We start from the raw sequence: 20,773 nt of genomic DNA on the forward strand, positions 1-20,773 counted from the left end.
AGCAGCCTCTGACTGGTTTAGGAGGACCCCTACTTCAGTTTGCTATGTGTCTTATATAGACTGCAGGGGGCCAGGCAGGTCTAAGCCAGAACCTCCCAGGCAGACCAGTAAATACTGCCGTTGGTATGAGCAGACGCTCCAGTAACCCCTGGCTCAGATTTGATCTCTAACTTCCAAGCTGCTAAGAGGTGACTTGTTAGCTTCTTGGGGGGGAGGGAGGGGGTGCAGGGAGCAATGTGTCACTACCAATGACAAGGTGTTCCCTTTGACACAAGGACTCACCCCTAAGGAGCTACTCCACTGAGGCACTCATACACAAGATGCAAAGTGGCCACAGTCAGTTTAAGAGTGAAAAACTCATCACAATGTCACACCATCTTGCTGTACGCCTTAGATCTTTACACAGTGACGTCTGATGTATTAAATAAAACTATTAAAATTACGTTCCACTTCTAAAAGACAAAAAAGTAAACGACTGAAGAATAACCAAGATGTTTTCTGCTACGGAATTCTAACATACCCATTGAAGATAAAATACTATCGTCACAGAGTGTGAACGTAAAATTCATGTTTTCTGATACAAAATTATAATATATCCACTTAAGATAAAATACTATGGTCATAGAGTGTGAAAATAAAAATTCATGCTTTGTGGCAAGACAAGAACAATTTAAACAGATCCTCTCTGCCCTCCTGGCCCCTCTGTCCCCTCTACTGTGCACTGTGTCTCAGTTAAGCAGCAACCAAACCTGCCCATTGGCAGAAGTACCTGCTCAACCACAAAGAGCAACACTTTCCAGCACCAGGAGGACAACTCCTTTAAGACAACATTCCTTCCTTTTTTTTTCTGGTCATGCCACTCGGCTTCCTGGAACCCGTGCCCCTTGCAGTGGAAGGGCAGAGTCTTAAATCACTGGACGGCCAGGAGTCCTACATTCCTTCTTAATCTTGTAAGGGCCAAGATGACCCATGACCGCTAACTCGCCCGATTGTGTAAGCTGTCAATAATGCGTCATCAAGTCTCAAAAAACTTATGCAAAACTGTGTTTTGACTTCTAATGGGAGGCACAGTTCTCGGGGCCTTCTGAGAGGCTGTTCCCAGGTTATAATTCTCAGTTTGGCTCAAATAAATTTTTCCATTTCTTTCTTAGATCAACTCAAAGAGAACAAGATAAACTTAAAACTACCGACATAAAAAAACATCCAAAATACCCCGCACAGGTAAAAAAATAAATAAAGTTACACAACAGCATGCATAGCAAGGATACTTTAATAGAAATGGCAAGGACTAGTTTACACATGGGAAAAGAGCGGTTATTTTGAAAGCAGAGAAGGAGTACTGAAAGAAACTTTCTTTTTATAATTTGTCTTTTTCTAGAGATTACCAAACAAACTGAAATGTTCTTAGAGAACACAAGAAACGAAGCAAATAAAAACATTCTCAGAGAGCTTAAAATGTGAGGTTAACTGATAACACTGCAGTAACCGCACACTGGTCCCTAACATAGACATTTGAGACATGAGATTTAAAGATACACTGAAAACAAACACTTTTTACAAATTATATGGAACACTTAAAACATAATCTAGGAATATTGGACATTAATTCTTAATTCAAAGTAATGACATTCACAGAATACGTCTTGGTGCCAGCCAATATGGAGTTGACTTGTGTCAGCTTAATCATTCACCTTGCTAAAATTCAATGATTATGATTCAGCTTTATAAGGTTAAGCAAGTCTTCCAGGTAATACTAATAAAACTTTCTCAAACACAAACATTTGTACCAGCAAGGAAATTATTAAAAAGTATATAAATTATGTTCAGGGGCTTGATTAAAAGGCTGTTTATATAGAAAGGCACCTCACCTTAGAAAGAATACAAGCACAAAAACACTTAATCGAATATAAGATGCCAGGACATTCTCTTAGTTATGTTACATAGCAAACTGCATGTCTATAAAAGTCATTCTGTTATACATGAACTGAAAAACATATATATATATATATTTTTTTTTTTTTTTTTTTTTAAAGCCCTTGACATGGAGGAGTGAAATATGCCTGCATTAAGCACAGAAACTCAGAGCTTTATGAACTGCATGTCTCCAGCTGGCTCCCAGGCGCCACTGAAAACTGTCACAACCCTCAGAAAGACAGGATGGTCTTGTTAATGATCTCCACCGCCTCTAGAATCTCATCCTCCTTGATCACAAGTGGGGGCGCAAACCTAATGATGTCGCCGTGGGTTGGCTTGGCCAGAAGTCCATTATCTCGCAGTCGCAGACACACCTTCCAAGCATCACAATCTAGTAAAGAAAACCATCCAGAGTATGCTGATCAATGATAAGGAGCCTGCAGGGGTGGGGCCGGCCTGGCAAAAACAGAATTCCCAGTACCCACTCAAGAAAGGCAGCTCTGAGTTACAAGCTTGCTTTTGGCTCCTACTCTTAAAAATGAAGTTACTTTTCAGCAATGGTTTGAATGGTATGATCAGATATGGGTTTTGTTGGGTTTTTGACCTAGCAAAAAAAACATGCTAAGGCAGATGTAATTAATTATATGAGGAAAGTGAAAGTGAAGTCACTCAGTTGTGTCCGACTCTTTGCGACCCCATGGACTGTGGCCTATCAGGCTCCTCCATCCATGGGATTTTCCAGGCAAGAGTGTGGAGAGGATTGCCATTTCCTTCTCCAGGGGATCTTCCCGACCCAGGAATCGAACCCCGTCTCCCGAATTGCAGGTAGACGCTTTACCGTCTGAGCCACCAGGGAAGCCCATTATATGAGGAACCAATGCATAAAAGAACTAAGGTATGATACAGATAACTAACAGGCACAGAATAAGCAACATTCAAACCCAGTGACCATTACATGTTTCTAACCTGGATTTGCCTCCTAAGCTGGTAGAACTAGACTTTCAGGATCCTCAAAACCCTGATTCCAACAAAAAACACCGAAGGGGCGACGGCCAGTGCCTGAGCCCCGCTCTAGACCCATCAAATCAGAGTCTGTGCAGTGAGGCTAGGCTTGGATTAATTTGTTAAAAAGCTCCCCAGGTGATTCTAAAATGCACTCAAGGTTAAAACCATTGCTTTGAAAAGGAAGGGTTATGGCAAGAAAATCCAACCAGGAACTCTTATGGGTTACAAATGATGTGTTAAACATCAAATGCTCAGTTAAGTGGCAGCTGGGGTTATTTTTATTACCAACATCGCCGTTATCATTCTTATTATTACCGCTGCTCCTACTTATCGCTGCTGATCTGCAAAGCGAAGGAGGAAAGGAGAGGAGAGAGGAAACTGCAAAGCGCTCTGTGCTGTCTTCCTAACAGAAACCAAACTGAACTCTCCAAGTACTGTATAAATAACCTAGGGCGGAATAACAAATGACTTGAAGGAATACATAGGTGAAATTAGTCAAATGTGCCTTCTTGTAGGAAACAGCTATATTTCTAAGACCATTAATATAAATCAGGTCATAAGAGTACTGCATGCGTATGTGCTAAGTTGCCTCAGTCATGTCCTGACTCTTTGCGACCCCATGGACTATAGCCCACCAGGCTCCCCCATCTGTGGGATTTTCTAGGCAAGAATACTGGAGTGGGTTGCCATTTCCTTCTCCAGGGGATCTTCCCGACCTGGAGATCAAACCCGGGTCTCCTGCACTGTGGGCAGACGCTTTACCATCGGAGCCACCAAGGAATCCCTCTCCTATAAGAATAGGACCTTGTGAAACATTTTGTCTCCATACCTTTGGTCTCTCTGATAACAATAGCATTTAGTAATCCTTTTCCTCTTACAGTCGTTACAACATCAGAAGGCAGCTTCATGAGTTCATTTCTCAAGATGATACCCATTTTCTCTGCATTTTCAGCAAGGTTTTCTTCTTCCAAAACCTATGTTTCAAGAAAAATTACACATATATTAAAGACTGCCTTTTTCATGTTGCTCTTTGGAAGGGAATGTGAACTACAAGCAAAGGAAGAAGAGGATCAGATAAAGACCAAAGTAACTTAACTTTCACTTCTATTTTTCAAAGTCTATACCAGTTTGATTTCTCATCACGTAACAGACACTTACTCAGACAGAGCCTTGCTTTATTCAAAAACCCATCATTAATCTGATTCTGTGGCAAAATGAAGATTAAATTTGTTTAATGCAACTGATAAATTTTCTTCTTAGGTAAATAAATCAATGGGCTGAACACATTTTTTAACTGCAATAGAATTTCTTTTGGCTTCTTTTTCCTCCTAAAAAGTCCATCCTCAGAGATTACATAACAATTTTATGCCTTTTGTAGGCATTTGAGGAATAAGTCTGAAAGCGTTCAAATCCCCGCTTTAACAACAATAAGAAACCACGTGGGCTAAGCCAGAGGCTTCACAGGCCAGCCTGGCCACAAAGGGAAAGCTCTAGGTGGACAGGCCAGGACCTGCGGGCCCAAAGCCCTGGGAGACTGCAAACTTGGAAAGCCTACGCAATCCTTCTCTATACTTCATGTTCTGTAATACACTGCAATCTTGTAACATTTCTTATTACACCAGTGAGCTTAGACTTAAAAGTCACTTCAGCACCACCTCCAGGATACTGGCTACCATATAGTTCAGTTCAGTCGCTCAGTCGTGTCTGACTCTTTGCGACCCCATGGACTGCAGCATGCCTCCCTGTCCATCACCAACTCTCGGAATTCACTCAAACTCATGTTCATTGAGTCAGTGATGCCATCCAACCCTCTCATCCCCTGTTGTCCCCTTCTCCTCCCGCCTTCAATCTTTCCCAGCATCAGGGTCTTTTTCAGTGAGTCAATTCTTCGCATCAGGTGGCCAGAGTACTGAAGTTTCAGCTTCAGCATTGGTCCTTCCAATGAACATTCAGGACTGATTTCCCTTAGGATGGCCTGGTTGGCTCTCCTGAGAACTGCCATCAGGTTTTACCTCCAGGGCTGCGATAGCCACTCGGCAGCCCAGCGGATTGCCTCCATACGTAGAACCATGTTCCCCTGGCTTAATGGTCAGCATTATTTCATCATCACACAACACTGCGGACACCTAAAAGACAGAAGAGAATTAAGCACGGACCAAGTCTCTTCTCAGATGAACCACTCTTATTCTTATAGAAACAGATATTTATGAAGCAGATATTAAATCTGACATGAAGCTTCAACCAACAAGAGCCACGCATCAGCCTCCTTAAACACAGTGACAGAACGATGACCGCCCTAACTCGTTCCAAGCACGCTGGGCACGGTTCAGCGGTGCAGAGTGATATTCTGGAACTAAAAGAAAGCTATTTCTGCAATGATATAATTTAGAATTCTTTCCACTCTCAGGGTGAAATGTTTTAATTGCTTAGAAAATAATGTTCTGCACTAAACATTCAGAGCCCTTTAATCCATACCAATTGCTGGCTCTGAACGGCAAACCCAAGAAAAGAATTAACAATTAAATGTCAATTTTTTCCAATCTCTGCATTAATCAGTCAATGGTTTTAAACAATTAGTATGTTTCTAAACTATGGGAAAAAAGCACAGATGTCTACAGGAGTACTCTGGAGATAAAATGGTTCCATCCAAAATAAACGCAGTGAAGCAAACCCAAGGTACACTCAATTCTCCAGTTAAACTAAGTGGGGTTAACCATGGAACTCTGAAATGTTTTTATCACACGTATTCCAGGTGACCTATGTATATAAACCACACTGAGTAAAACCAAACTCCCAGAAAGGCACAGTCAGTCATGTAAAAATATCTCAGGGATTCATGAGAAGAGGGAAAATACAGAGAGTGGTTGAGCATTCAACTTACGGGGTATAAACCACCAGAAAGTGCCTTTCCTAGAAGGACAATATCAGGTCGGACATTTTCGTGGTCAATAGCCAGCCATCTCCCAGTTCTGGCCAAGCCTGTCTGGATTTCATCAGCAATAAACAGAACCTATTGGAAAACAACAAAATAACATAAAAGAAAATAGCATATGAAAATAATCAATTATTTCCATAGCGAAATACTTATCTTTATTTTACTCTTTCCTGCACAAATCTGTCATTCTGACATCCCCTCAGATTTGCGAAAGCATTCTAATTACCCACATGACTTCAATAGTGCGGGACACACAGTCATCTCCTGTCAGGCCACCCTGCCCCACAGGGCACTGTCCTACATGGTGGAAGGGCGGGTATGCAAAGTGAGGGTTTTGCGGGGGGCTTCTGAATAGAACTACTCTCTGGGAACAGATTTCTAATTTATTTCTCAACCATTTGTTAATATGTACTTCTTATTACTATTTACTAGTTTGGTGAAAGAAGAGGGGGAGAGAGCTTAAATTCTGGAGCAAAGGGATACGACAAAGGCTTTGAGAAGAAGCCAAGCACAGGCTGCTGGGGCAGAGAGGAAGGAGCCGGGCTGAGGGTCCAACCAGGGCCCAGCCAGTAAAGTCAGCTTCTCTGCAGCCTGCTGCTAGAAAGTTCTATCAGCCCTAGAAAGTTGGGAGGCTCTTAGAATGAAGCCTCCTTCTAGTCGAAAGGTGATGCAATCTCTGAGCTTATCCTATCGGCCAAACCCTAAGTGAGGCAGGCAAGTGCGTGGCCTTGACCTGGTGCTGGGTGCAGAGCTCGCGGACGCCCACGAGGTAGCCTGGATCCGGAACAACAACGCCCGCTTCACCCTGGATTGGTTCCACCATGAACGCGGCAACGTTTGGGTCCTGAAGCGCACGCTACGGAACAGCACGAGTATGTTCTTAGTAACTTCCTTTCGAATCTATTTGATCTGAAGTCACACAACGCACGTGTTTTCCCGTAAGAGTAAGTGTGCAAATTAAGTTTTCACACTAACTTATATTCTGACTTCCAAGCACAACTTTTCTGACAATCAAAAAGCTCCAAATAACTCAGCTTTAAGCTACTCCATCCTGTATTTTCTAATACAATACTCAAATGTACTGCAAATAAGAACTAGTGAAAATGGCCTTTTAAAACGCCATTAGAGAGATACATTAAAAGTGCATCTTTTTATTTTAGAAGTCCTCCACTTCATAATTTTAAAAAGCTGGCTGAAAACTCACTAATTTTGTGTATTAAAGTAATTAACAGGTAATATTCAAGTTAATACTTATGTAGGAGACAAATCTAATGGTTAGTTGGCAGTTAGGATTAGGCCATGGAACCTGGTTTCCACATGTTAGCAACTAACTGACCATTACAGAGAACTGTGTGAATCCCGGCCTGACTTAAACATAAGTTATGAGATGTATGACTCTTGGTACAATCAGATGTCTGTTTTCAATTCATACATTGAACAAATGCAGGTTCTATGTACTATGAGCTAAAGCACCGTGATACTAGGTGAAGTACCTCAAGGGCAGGCAGATCATTATACGGAATGATTTCGAAACCCGGCATAAATGGTCCAAAACCATCGTAACTGGTTGGGTCAGTGGAGCTGGAGACAGCAGACAATGTCCTACCCCAGAAGTTCCCAGCTAGAAAGAAGAAACAAACAGTCATTTTTTTCAAACAAACCCCCCAATTTAATTTCACAGTTCCCCAAAAATACTCCAGAAAGCTTTCTGTTTTCCTGGCCACGATGCACTACTTGTGGGGTCTGAGTTCCTGGACGGCTCTACTGAGGCTCCCAACTGTAACACACAGCATAGTCCCTGAGGAGAGAGATTTGTCTTTTCTTTCAATAATCCCAAACCCTAAAAACTGAAGCATTCAATACGTGTTTTTCTAGAGACAGTTTTTCTAGACACATTTATGATAGTGACATGAAAAAACGACTATCCTTCATAGAGAATCTGTACTTCTCCTTTTAAAAATCCAACACTACAGGCTAACTATTCTACAGAATGAGTTTTATATTTCATTTGGATAAAATATCCTCAGGCAGTCTGAAAACTTTCAATTTGCCTTCCGTGGTGTTATAAGCTATTATGCGCTAGAAGACAAACGTTGACCTTTATTCAGGAACAATTTTTACCCATTAATTTGTTTTAGTAATCTGAAGACTGATTAATAATGTCAGGCACTGCTCTAGGTGTTGGGGACAAATGATGGCTGGCAAGCTCCCTGCCCTCAAGGAGCTTCTGTGCTCTTAGGGAAGACACACCACGACAGAACCGGTGAAGCAAATGCACAAGGTGACGTCAATGTGGTTAAATTCAAGAAAAGAAACAAACTAGAGTAAGAGAGGCTTGGAGTTTCTCCCGCTTTAAAAAAAAATATCTTCTCACCCTCAATGCCAGCAGCAACTCAATTAACCCAGTGCTGAATTATGCTTTTGAACTGCGGTGTTGGAGAAGACTCTTGAGAATCCCTTGGACTACAAGGAGATCCAACCAGTCCATCCTAACGGAGACCAGTCCTGGGTGTTCACTGGAAGGACTGATGCTGAAGCTGAAACTCCAATACTTTGGCCACCTCATGCGAAGAGGTGACTCATCTGAAAAGACCCTGATGCTGAGAAAGACTGAGGGCAGGAGGAGAAGGAGACGATACGATGAGATGGTTGGATGGCATCACTGACTCAATGGACAGGAGTTTGAGTAACTCTGGGAGTTGATGACGGACAGGGAGGCCTGGCATGCTGCGGTCCATGGGGTTACAAAGAGTCAGACATGACTAAGCGACTGAACTGAAGTGAATTATTATTCCAAGTTGGCTTCATAGCATCCTTCAGTACAACCCCTGCAGAGCCTCTTTCAGCTATGAGTAATCCCTGCTTGGCTTGTCCACAAGCAACAGCATTATTGATTCTGCCCAGGCTTGTTTAAGACAAAGTGTGCCAATAGCCTACTCGCTGTCCGCCATGGGCCTCAGCAGGCTCACGCCCTGCAGCTTACCCTGCTGAATAAGGGATTGCAGCTGGGGCACAGTCCTCTGTCTCTTCCTACTGACTTCTCTCAATGCCTGGGAGAAACATCTTTGCGCCCTGTGCTAATATGAGAGAGACTGGACACGGTCTGTAAGGAGGAAAGTCACCAGAAAGGCCATTTTTGTTTGCAAGAGACAGTTATGTTGCCTTACAACTAAAGGCACGAAATTCCAAAATGGCAGATCAGAGAGCTGGGCAGGGACTTTCTTCCTCAGAAACAGGAATTGGTCACCGCCCCCTCCCCAGACACCAAACTTTGGCTGGCCATCAGATGAACTCTAGATTCTACTGTATTATGGGCTTTATAATTTAGCTATGTGTGTTCACAGGCAAAGTATTTCATGATTTCAACCAACAGAAGAAAGAATCTCAACCGTGTGCAGTGACAAATTTCTCCATATATGTTTTTAAAAATTAAAATCAAAGTTTTAGAAAAGAAAAAGTCAGAACCTATCCCAAAGTCAGACTACATCAATAATCTAAATTAAGTGTTGGTCTCCCTACTCAGTATATAAGTCATTCCTCTTAACCATTCGCAGAAATATATCGGGGGCAATGCCAGCTCTCCTCGTCCAACAGCTTTTAACAACACGGCACAATAATATCTCATAGTGTTTGAGATACACTAGGTTCAAACTTCCTATCATGCCTAGGACATGACCCTACATGAACATAACCCAACCTCAAAACCTCACAAAACTGCTGCAACGTTTTTGTATGATGCTTGCATCAACAGAACTGTCTCATTAACCAGAAAACTGCTATGGAAAAAATCAGATAAGCAGATGGGAAATAAATCACATGGTCACTCACTCTAGGGAGGGAGGGATAGGGAGTTATAGGAGCATCCAAAAAATACTTGGAAATGAACCGAAGAAAAGGAAATCTCTCAATTTTTATGCAACATTCAATGTATCATGCATGGCTAAGTCACTTCAGTCATGTCTGACTCTGAGACTCTGTGGACTGTAGCCCACCAGGCTCCTGTGCCCACGCCATTTCCTTCTCCAGGGGATCTTCCCAACCCAGGACGGGAAACTGCCGTCTCTTAGGCCTCTTGCATTAGCAGGTGGGTTCTTTTACCACTAGTACCACCTGGGAAGCCTCGATATTACATATGTGAGACAAATACATTTGCAATATCTCATTGTAAGTTAATAGTAACTAACAATTTTATGTAAAGTAAAATAGTAACTAACAATTTTATGTTTCAATCACAGCAGTTAACACTGAATTTTACATACCTGCAAAAACAATCTTTGCTTTGTATTTCGGGATCCCCTTGACAGTATACCCCCATTTACGAGCAAGCTTGCAAGCAGTCTCTCCAGCCTCCACTCCTACCCAAGAGAACATTTTAAAATATCAGTTTTAAAAAATGTTTTAAATTACCAGAAAACAACAAGATTTTCTTGGCTATTTTAACCCCCCCAAAAAAAAAAAAAGGAAATGTTTTACCTGTATTCATAGGAAGAACTTTGTGGTAGTTGAAAAGTTTAGTAACATACTCTTCATATTCACCAAGCACGTTATTGTAGAAAGCCCTAGATGTTAAGGTCAACTTGTCCACTTGACTTTTCAAAGCATCCACAATCTTTGGATGACAATGCCCCTGGTTGACAGCACTGTAAGCACTCAGAAAGTCAAAATATTTTCTGCCTTCAACATCCCATACGTAAATGCCTAAAACATAAGGAAAATAATTTTAGAAAAATCACTAAATTACATAACCTTCAAAGATTAAGACTGCTAGCCAGCCCTCTGAATACCTACGTATGGACCTCCAGTTAACAGAGAATTGTGGTTAAGGCATATTTTTACTCAAGCATGATAAACTTTGGTTTATATGGAATTATATTTTATCTGTCCAGCATCAATTTACACATTTACTAAAAAACAGCAATAACATGAAAAGATTTTATAAACTCTAGAGTAAAACCTTTATTCCTAGAAACCTGTTTATCATTTAAGGCTGGATTTTTTTTTTTTCCTTCATTTTTCTTCTTTGCCGTGCCACGAGGTTTGTGGCATTCTCAGTTCCCTGATGAGGGATTAAATCCAGGTCACGTCAGAGAAGCCCAAAATCCTAATCACTAGGCCACCAGAGAACTTCTAAAGTTGGAATTTAAAGGAAGTTACACAAAACATAAAAATTGCGATTAATTGACTGTAAAAACCAACAAAATGAAAACAAATACTTCCAAATCAAGTAAGGATCTACTATCCAGAACTCCTACAACTCAACAAGGTATACAAGCCAATTAAAAACCGGCAAATGGAAAGGCCTGGCAGTCCCGTGGTTACGACTCCACACTTCCACTGCCAAGAGCCCCAGGTTCCATCCCTGGTGGAGGAACTCAGATCCCACAAGCTGCGTAGCACGGCCAAAAAAAAAGAAGGTAAAGAACTTGAATGGACATTTCTCCAAACAGGATAAACAAATGACCAACCAGCACATGAAAAGATGCTGTCATGAGTCATTAGAGAAAAACGCAAACCAAAACCGCAGTGGTAGCACTTACTACCACTGGGGTGGCTATCACTTCTTAAAAAGGAAAACGAGAATTGGCAAGGATGTGTAGAAACTGAAACTTGTATATGTAACTAATTGGAATGTAAAGTGGTGCAAGAGCTGTTGAAAACAGCTTGGGGGTTCCTCACATGTTAAAGTGAAACATAAAATACCGTATGACCCCACAACCGAACGCCTGGAAGCGGAAGACAGGTGTTCAAACAGAAATGTGTTATTTGAAATAGCCAAAAGGAGAAATAACCCAAATGTCCATCAACTGATTAAAGGACACACATGTGCTATCTCCGTAAAAATGGAGAACTTAATTCAACCAGAAATAGCAATGCATCCTAACTCGTGCTACAACGTGGAAGAACCTTGAAAACATGGGGCCACGTGAAACAGGGCACATGTTGTCTGTCCCCATCTACACGAAACATCTAGAACAGGCAAGTCTGTAGCAACAAAAAGCAGATGAGTAGTTACCAGGTTCTAGGGGAGGAAGCAGTGGGGAGTGTGGCACTTCCTTTGGGGATGATGAAAAATGTTCTAGAACGAGGTAGTGGTGACAGTTGGACAACATTATAAATGTGCTCACTGCCACTGAATTAAACACTGGTTAAAACGGTAAATTTTATGCTACGTACATTTTATAACAATTTTTTTAAGCTGACCATAGATATTAAAATGTATTAGGTGCTCACCTAATTTCTGCCATGTACTTAACATACTTAAAGGTGCTTTTGTCCTTTATCTCATCAAAAACCCTCTATGAGCACCATCCTTACACTACAGAGGTTAAGAAGTAGATGTTTAGATTATAACTAGCCCAAGCTGGCATGCATGCAACCAGGACTTGAACCCAGTCAGATTCTAGAGTGCATGCTCTGCTACTGTAGGTAAAGAACATTTTTACAAATCGGTAAAATATAAACCTAGATTTTCATCTGTTCAGAAGGAGCTCTATTTATTACAGTACTGGTCCCAAATCAAAAAAACATAGGCAAATGACTATTAGCTTCTGGCCCAGAGCTAAGTAATAAACTTCGGCTCGATTTGATAATGGCTGTTATTTCAAAATATGGATTAAATCACCATTTGGCAACAATCAGTAATCATTTATTCAGACAAGAATCATTAACGGATGCTAAAAGTGGGAGTAAAAGGTTTTTATACCTTACCAGTCATCCCCAAATGGATGTTCATGCTAAAAATTATTGGCCTGTACTCTGCAAAAATATCAAGGTCAAGAAACCAAATACTGAGGAATTATTCTGGATTAGACTAAACAGCCCTGAAAACCGAATGCAACCCATGGTGTGACGTTTTCTTTTGCTACACAGGACAAGCGAGACCTGAATCAGGCCTGCAGATTAGAGAGCAGTGCTGTGCCACTGTGAATTTCCTGATTTTGATAATTACACTTTGTTATGTAAGACAGTCTTTGTGTTTCAGAAAAGGCACAAATATTTGGGGGTAAAGACGCATGTCTGCAACTTCCTCTCAAACGGTTCAAGGAAAAAAAATGTATGTGTGTTTCTGGACAAAGATGATTATGCAAGTGCAATAATAAAAAAAAAAACAAAAAAGGACTTGGGAAATCTGGGTGAAGAGCAACAAAAGAGAAATTCTAGTGCCACTGTGGCAGCTTTTTACACCAAAATACAAGTTAAAGGGGAAAAAAGCGATAACAATATTATAGTACTTTACTCGTGTATTATACATTCCCTCCTGGCAAGTCTATCATGACCTTGCATTCCCCACAGCACCTAACACAGCAAGCATCAGAGACTCAATAGATGTTGAATTAATCATGCCTGCAGTACAGAAATTAAATGCCTCTAGAAAAATGTACAGTGAGAAAATATAATAGCAAGTTTTACAAAAAGGTAAAGCAAAGAATCGGGGGTGGTGCAAAGGGTGAAAACATACCCTTCCCTCTCTCCAGGGCTACAGGTAAAGGATGGTAGTTGTGGGCACCATATTTAGATTCCCGTTCAAAAATGTAATCAGAGGACGGAGGGCCTTGAACGGTTTTTTTAGTTGCAACAGATGTAGCAGAAGCCACTGAAGAATGAACTCCACGACCAAGGCCAGCAACAGTCTGCAAACGCGCTAGTTTGGAAAGCATGATGTCCTTCAAGTGGGAATATCACCGACCTGTCCAAAGAAAAGAGAAGGCATAAAGAATAAGACACTTCGCAGGGTGGGTAGATGTCTACTCATCAACTATATACTTGGAGCGCTCACCAAAGAATCAGGAAGGTAAGAGAGAGCGGAGGTCTTAACTGCAAAGGGAAAGCAACATTTAAAAATTGTATAAAAAATTTTTAACTGAAAAAATAAAATGAAAAAAACAACAACAAAAAAAAGAGAACTAACCCCTGACTCCTGCCTTTGGGGAACTTGAAGGGCAACGGGGCAAACAGGTGGACACACAAGTAAATCAACTCCAAAGGACGTACGCAAGCACAAAGCGCTCAAGGCTAGACGTCCAGGAGAACAGGGAAGAACCATGCAAAGTAGACGCTCTTACTTTTCCCCAAACACCCTTCTGCACCACCTGACAAGCTCGAGGCAGTCAGGCAAGGCTGAACAGCACAGGCTGTTCCACCATTCCAAAGGTATTTATGCGGGGGTGTGAGAGCCCAAAGGCAGAAACCAAATGAGAGATGCCGGCTGCCCTGGGGTGGGGGCGGGGAGGGCGGGGAGGCCAGAGATCATGGGGGCAGGGACAGAGGCTACTACTTTGCATATCAACTTGGTCCTCCTGCAAGCAGTGAGGAAATCAGGGAAGAATTTGGTTTCCACAAAGGGACCAGAGACCATCCTAAAGTAAAAGTAATAGCGGTGGGGTGGAAAAGTGATTCCTTAGGGGAAGGCAATGGCACCCCACTCCAGTACTCTTGCCTGGAAAATCCCATGGATGGAGGAGCCTGGTGGGCTGCAGTCCATGGGGTCATTAGGAGTCGGACACGACTGGGCAACTTCACTTTCACTTTTCATTTTCATGCATTGGAGAAGAAAATGGCAACCCACTCCAGTGTTCTTGCCTGGAGAATCCCAGGGATGGGGAGCCTGGTGGGCTGCCGTCTATGGGGTCGCACAGAGTCGGACACGACTGAAGCGACTTAGCAGCAGCAGGGGAAGGGAAGGGCTTTCTAAGTTTAGTGCAGGAAAGACAAGAAACTACAAAAGGTAAAATCTGCGGGACTTCCCAGGCGGTAGAGTGGTTAAAAACACTCCAGTGGTTAAAACCCCACGCTCCCAATACAGGGATTCAGGGGGCGTGGGACTGATCCCTGCTCGGGGAACTAAGATTCCACACGCTTCGTGGCATGACCAAAAAAAAGGTAAAATCTTATTATTTAGCCACAATTATCTAAAACGTCTCTGGGTTAAAATAATCACAAACAAAGATGGGGGCGCAAGTTTTGCAATTTCTAACAAATAGCCTTTGAAGAGCTTTTACATTGAGAGGAACAGACCAAAAACACAGCAGAACAATGTATGAGAGGAAAGGTTACAGCTCCCAGAAGAAACCGGCTACTCTGTTAGGATGATCGCTTCTGTGAAATTAACCCCCCTCACAAAAAGCTTCACCACAAAAGCAGCTGAAGGAGAAAAAGGCAACGAGGAACTAAAGCACCTCAAACTACAAGCTGAGAAGTTGAGTAATAAGTCCTAAATATCACGAGCAAACTGGCATTTACTGAGCATCTATTTATATATTCCAATGTCATCACTGCTCTCACCCCCCAGCACCAGCCCTAAAACCAGCCCCCACCAGCTGCAGCCCACTCTGTAGCCACCTGTATCATTAACAGTCACGACAAGTCACGACAAGCCACGACGCACAGACTGAGCAGAAGTATAGACTAAAGTAACTAAGAATAACAACAAGGAAATTGGAGACAATCCAGAACAATCATGGCAGGGGAGGGGGGCATGCTTTTTAAAGATACATTTCAAGATTAATGGAAAGTTGCCAACACTAGGCATACTTTATATGCCTATGCTTTTATAAAATGACCAGTTAACTCACATTTCAAGAGAAATCTATTAATGACAAGTCAGGCCATGCAAATCTCCAGCATTCAGTTGGAGCTGCCCAATTAGCAAAAGCTAATACTTGGAACTTGGCTTACTTTGCTTTCAACTTGGCACTAGCCATTAAATCCAGTATGTTCAGGAATGTGCTAAAAGAAAATCCAGCACTTTGTGTGCCAAGACTCACCAACTAGCCTGTCCTCCCACAGCTGAGATTACAACAAGGATTTTTAACCCGAGATCCCGGGACGTCTTCAGAAGGTCCAATGGCTCCTGAAATAAAATGCAGAATTATAAGCATAAGTGCATCTCTTTTTTTTTTTTTTTGAAGGAAAATATCCCTAATTTCTAGCAGATCTTATTTCAAAGAAATACATGTTAACAACAATAAAAAAAATTATATAAGAATCATTCATGGGAGATAGCCATTAGCAAAAAAAGCAAAATTCTAGTTATACTAGACAGAAATTCCCTAAAATGCTAAGTCTAAAACATTGATTTTTAGCTCTATCGCTTGAGTAGAGACTCAGAATTAGTGCTCTGTTTGACCAACTAAAAAGTTAAAACGAGGTACTTTTCTAGTTTGGTGTAAGACTGTGCTCCCAATGCAGGAGGCCTGGGTTTGACCCCAGGTCACGTAGCCATAGGCTACAACACGAGTTTGCATGCCGAAACTAAGAGCAACACGTTGACTTTTGCCTTGATCAAATTAACAAAAAAACAAACAGTGCTACTTAGATATACTTTTAACTGAAACACTTTCTGAAAAGAACTGCAACTAGAATAAAAGCCTTAGAAGTGTTGTGCTCTTAGACCACTAATTTCACTCTCAAGATTAGATCCTAAAGCAACACTCAGGAATGTGGTGAAACATTCATTAATGAAAGACGTTCAACGATATGGGAATAGTTCAACATAATCGCATAATAGCATATTGCTATTTAAAATAATCAGTTTTCGATGACATGGAGATGTTTTATGACATGTTTAAGTGAAAAAAAATACAATCACATATACAGTTTCAACTCTACAAAAAATATACCCAAGGATGTTCAGGATGGTTATCTTTCCACTGTTCTATATTTTCCACGTTTTCTAATGATCAAGAATTACATTTATAAGGACTTCCCTGGTGGTCCGGTGGCTAAGACTTTGCCCTCCCAATGCAGGGGGCATGGGTTCGATCCCTGGTCAGGGAACAAAGATTACTGCATGCTGCACAGATAGGGCCCCCCCAAAAAAGGCAGAAAGCACTCCCCCCGCCAAAAAAGAGGTGCTTGCTAAGTCACTTCAGTTGTGTCCAACTCTTTGCCACCCCATGAACTGTAGCCCCACCAGGCTTCTCTGTCCATGGGATTCTCCAGGCAAGAATACTGGAATGGGTTGCTGTGCCCTCCTCCAGGGGATCTTCCCAACCAAGGGATTGAACGCACATCTCCTGCGTTATCAGGCGGGTTCTCTACCACTAGGACCACCTGAGAAGCCAGGTGTGTGTGTCTGTGTACTGGGCGGGGGGTATTAAAAAAAACACTAAAACCTCTCTAAGCAGGAACACTGTGAGTAAGGAATCTTTGAAATTATATAAATTGAACATTTTCCTTTTATACAAGTCATTTGTTCAGCTCATTCGCAAAAGAAATGGGACAAAACATCCATTTACATGCCAAGTTCATAACTACAACTTACTAACAGTAACATCCAAAACATTACTAATACTCATGCTTAAGGTTTTTAAAGATGAACTCTGAATATTTAATTCAACTGGTAAAAGTCCCGCTGTTCAATGCATTAAATGTACTAGGATCCTGTAAGCACATTTCTATTAAAAAGCCTTCTGTGTTCAAGTTACTGTGCTTGGCACAACATAAGAAATATTAGAGGAGAATTAAGATGGGCTTAAAAATAGCCAGCATCAACAATTTCCTCTTCCAAAAAGGCTTGGAAAACCAGAAGAGTAGACCATAAGGTCCTCAGAGTTTGAAAATCAGGACTTAAAATTCTAGCTTGGGCTATTAAGAGTAACTTTATTTGGATGATTTTGTCCATTTTTTTTAGCTTCAATGTCCCCACTTGCAAAATGAAGTTGAAGCCACTCAAGACCATTACTGAGGATTACATGAGATAACGTTAAAGCATCAAACTTAGCACAAAATGACCAATTATTAATAGTTCCTTCTTGCCTTAAATTAACAAGGAAATTAGTTAATCTCTGCAACATTAAAAAAAAAAAAGTCAACTGTGCCAGGGTTTCTTTTTTAAAACTGGAGCTCTTTTCTTCTACAAGTTTGTTTCTATTGACAAAGAATAAGGAACACAAGAAAATTACCTGAAATTCCATACTTCTGTGATAATCACTAACGTTTCTGTCTTGTTTCTATGAATAAATACTATACATCTTAGCTCCCTTTCACACTTCCCTACTGAATTTACCACATCAGACCTTCTATGACTCCCAGGACCTCTGCACAGATTTTTGTCACACATTCTAACACCTCAAGACACTTGTTTTCATGCCTGTCCACCTGAAAAGACAGTACTCCTTTCATGCCTGTACTCCTTAAAAAGACAGTAACTATGTCTTAAAATTCACTCTGCATCCCCAGAACCTAGCCCAGGTTTGGGCATTCCTTATCTGTCAAATGAATGAGGTCATTCCTAAACAGACTTAAGAGGGAATCAAGACAGACAAATAGCAAGGCCCTCCAGGAGACAGTCAAATCACTGACTCCTAGAGGATGGAGCAGAGTCTAAGAGGAGGCTAGTATGACATCACCAAGAAAAATCTTTTCATCAAGAGTTCTCTTCATTAGATCAGCTCACTCCAGGCTGTGCATTTAACCTAGGCTCCTAGAGAAGAGGACAAAGAGTTATTGACAACAAAAATTTTAATACTGAATATTTTCAGTAAAACACATAATTAACAAGGTCCTTCTTAAAGCTATTATTAGACCAATCCAATCCATCCTATCTACACTAGAACATACCTAAAATAGAATTCCATAAAAGGCTGCATTCTGAAGAGTTCTAGGAGAAGGAAATGGCAACCCACTCCAGCGTTCTTGCCTGGAGACTCCCAGGGACAGGGGAGCCTGGTGGGCTACCGTCTGTGGGGTCGCACTGAGTTGGACATGACTGAAGCGACTTAGCAGCAGCATGAAGTACTATTTTTTACGATCATTATGAAAGGAAAACCAGCATAAATTCATCAGAAAGCCTCTTAAAATATTCCACCTGAGAAAGAGTTTGGTTTTACTACTTTTGTCAAATATTTACTTTTCTTGAGGCAACCATTCACAAATACAGTCCTTTTTGGAAAGTTCAGCCAACAAAAGTTTAGGGTTTTGTTGGTTGTTTTTTTTTTACGTAATCTGGCTCAGAGTCAACTCAAGTGCGTCACTGGCAAACACCTTAAGCTGTTACTACTGAAAATGTACTGGCACAGTTAGGTCACACCCTCCACACACCTCCAAAATCCACTCACCACTAACTTTAAATGTGGATTACACCCATCCCTGGGAACTCAGTAAAGGGCGTAAACTATGCCCACAAGTTACTGTAATAGAGGAGGAGTATGGGTGGAAATAAAAATACAGCCTCTTTGAGGGGGGAAAAAAAAGTCTTTTTCAGAATTTTTACCATTCCAAGTTATACTGGGTCTTTTGGGAAGCAGATGGAAAACTAATCTTGAGCACCACGAAAAACTGCAAACCCAAAACAGTAACCTTTACTATTTAAACCTCACTAAAAGATTTTACTTTCCCACCAGGCTGTTACAGTCAGGAACTAGATTTTCTTAAGACAGAACCAGGATATTCTAATGAAAGAAGCCTATTGTTCCCAGTGGATTAAGATGAAGAGCGCGTATTACATATCTAAATAACAGTTCCAGGTACCAATGGAGAGAACAAGTTTCCCTACAGAAACTCTTAGAACTCCGAAGAAGAGACTGAGAACCGAGAAGGAAGTAATTTCTTAAAGCCACTTCATTCCAAAGTCACTTCTCCTTCCCCCCGCTTAATTTATCACCTTATCAGAAGTGAAAGCTGAACCTCAAGAAGGTAAGAAATACGGTAACAGAGGGAGGAGACTAGGTCACTGAGTACAGGTGTCCCACTCAACTCAACCAGAATGTATTAAATGCTCAGCACCGTTGACGAAGAAACTCGAACGACGACGTCTTCGTGCTCAAAGTCCTGTGGAGCCCAACCCCTTGACATCACGTAGTTAACCTGAACGCTACGGTAAGGCTCTACCTGCCTGATGACTTATTTGAACAAAGGCTGGAGGAGAAAAGGAGATAGCTTATGGGAGGGGAGGAGATGGGCAGGTAGCTACAGGGGCCCCCAGAGCTGCCCGGGTGGGCTCGGACCTCTTCTCAATAAGAGTCGGGGCGCCCCACTCTTGTAGGCAAAACTCCATGGGTTTACCGAGCAGTCCCGCGTATCCAGAATGCGACCCGCCCCGCGCGCCGGCACCCTAAAGGGCCTCCTTCCGGAAACCCCCAAGGCGCCCGAGAGGCTCCAGGCCAAGGCGCAGGGACCCTGGGCCTCCTGGTGCCCCGGCGCGGGCTGGGGGATACTGCAGGCCGGGGAGGGCGGGGGCGGAGCGCCGGCCAGCCCGGCTCCGCCCGCTCTGGCAGGCGGAGGTGCCACATCCACAGCCTCCCTCTCTGTCCTCCTGTCTCCGGGCCGGGATGCGCCGCGCCCTGCTCGCCCGGATTGCGCGCGGGCCGGCGGCTCTCCGGGCCACTCCCCTCCCCGCGCCCCAGATCACCCGGGAGTCCGGGGCCCGCTGCGCAAAGCCGCTGCGCAGGCAGAGCCTGCCCTTCGGGTGGAGGCCCAGCGCGCCCCCTCCGCGCGCTCCCCGCAACCTGGGACCCGAGCCGCTCACGCCCGCCTCGCCCCGCCTCGCCCCGCCCCGCCCCGCCGCGGCCCGGGGCGCCCGGCCCCTGCCCAAGCTCCGGCCCGGCCCCGCGGCCCCCCGCACGGGTACCTGGCGGCACTTCCCAGACCAGCCCGGGGACACGCGGCGTCCAAGGATCAGCTGCGTCGACGGCGACGCGTCACAGAGCTTAAGATGCGCCTGCTGCCCCGCCCCCCGCGGACGCCCTTGCCGCCCATTGGCCGGCGGCGGAGGACTGGCCACCAATCGCCGTGGGCCCGCCCCCCGCCCCGGCGCCGCGCATCCCGTACTCAGACGGGGCACTGGTTCGAGCCGTTCTCCTGCGCCTTCCGCGCCCCGCAATTCCGGGCAGCGGTCGGGGTCGGTACCTGAGTTCAGGCGCCTGCCTGGATCCGTGCCTTTTCATCGATTCCCCTCACCGCCCTCCCTTTGCTGGCGAG

General features: G+C 43.1%; 1 protein-coding gene across 1 annotated transcript; it reads right to left on the reverse strand.

Annotated features, from left to right (window-relative positions):
- Positions 1 to 1,252: 1,252 nt before the first annotated feature.
- OAT (ornithine aminotransferase) lies at positions 1,253 to 20,507 on the reverse strand. Its single transcript, XM_061403805.1, has 11 exons — positions 20,424 to 20,507; positions 15,619 to 15,704; positions 13,314 to 13,541; positions 10,328 to 10,552; positions 10,114 to 10,209; positions 7,348 to 7,475; positions 6,588 to 6,710; positions 5,801 to 5,929; positions 4,932 to 5,045; positions 3,749 to 3,893; positions 1,253 to 2,305 (listed from the first exon to the last, which is right to left on the reverse strand). The coding sequence occupies exons 3-11, from the start codon at positions 13,510 to 13,512 to the stop codon at positions 2,145 to 2,147; spliced, it is 1,320 nt and encodes a 439-aa protein (XP_061259789.1). The 5' UTR covers positions 13,513 to 13,541; positions 15,619 to 15,704; positions 20,424 to 20,507; the 3' UTR covers positions 1,253 to 2,144.
- Between the last annotated feature and the right edge of the window lie 266 nt (positions 20,508 to 20,773).

Source organism: Bos javanicus, chromosome 26, assembly GCF_032452875.1.
Source record: "Bos javanicus breed banteng chromosome 26, ARS-OSU_banteng_1.0, whole genome shotgun sequence".
NCBI classification, from domain to species: domain Eukaryota; kingdom Metazoa; phylum Chordata; class Mammalia; order Artiodactyla; family Bovidae; genus Bos; species Bos javanicus.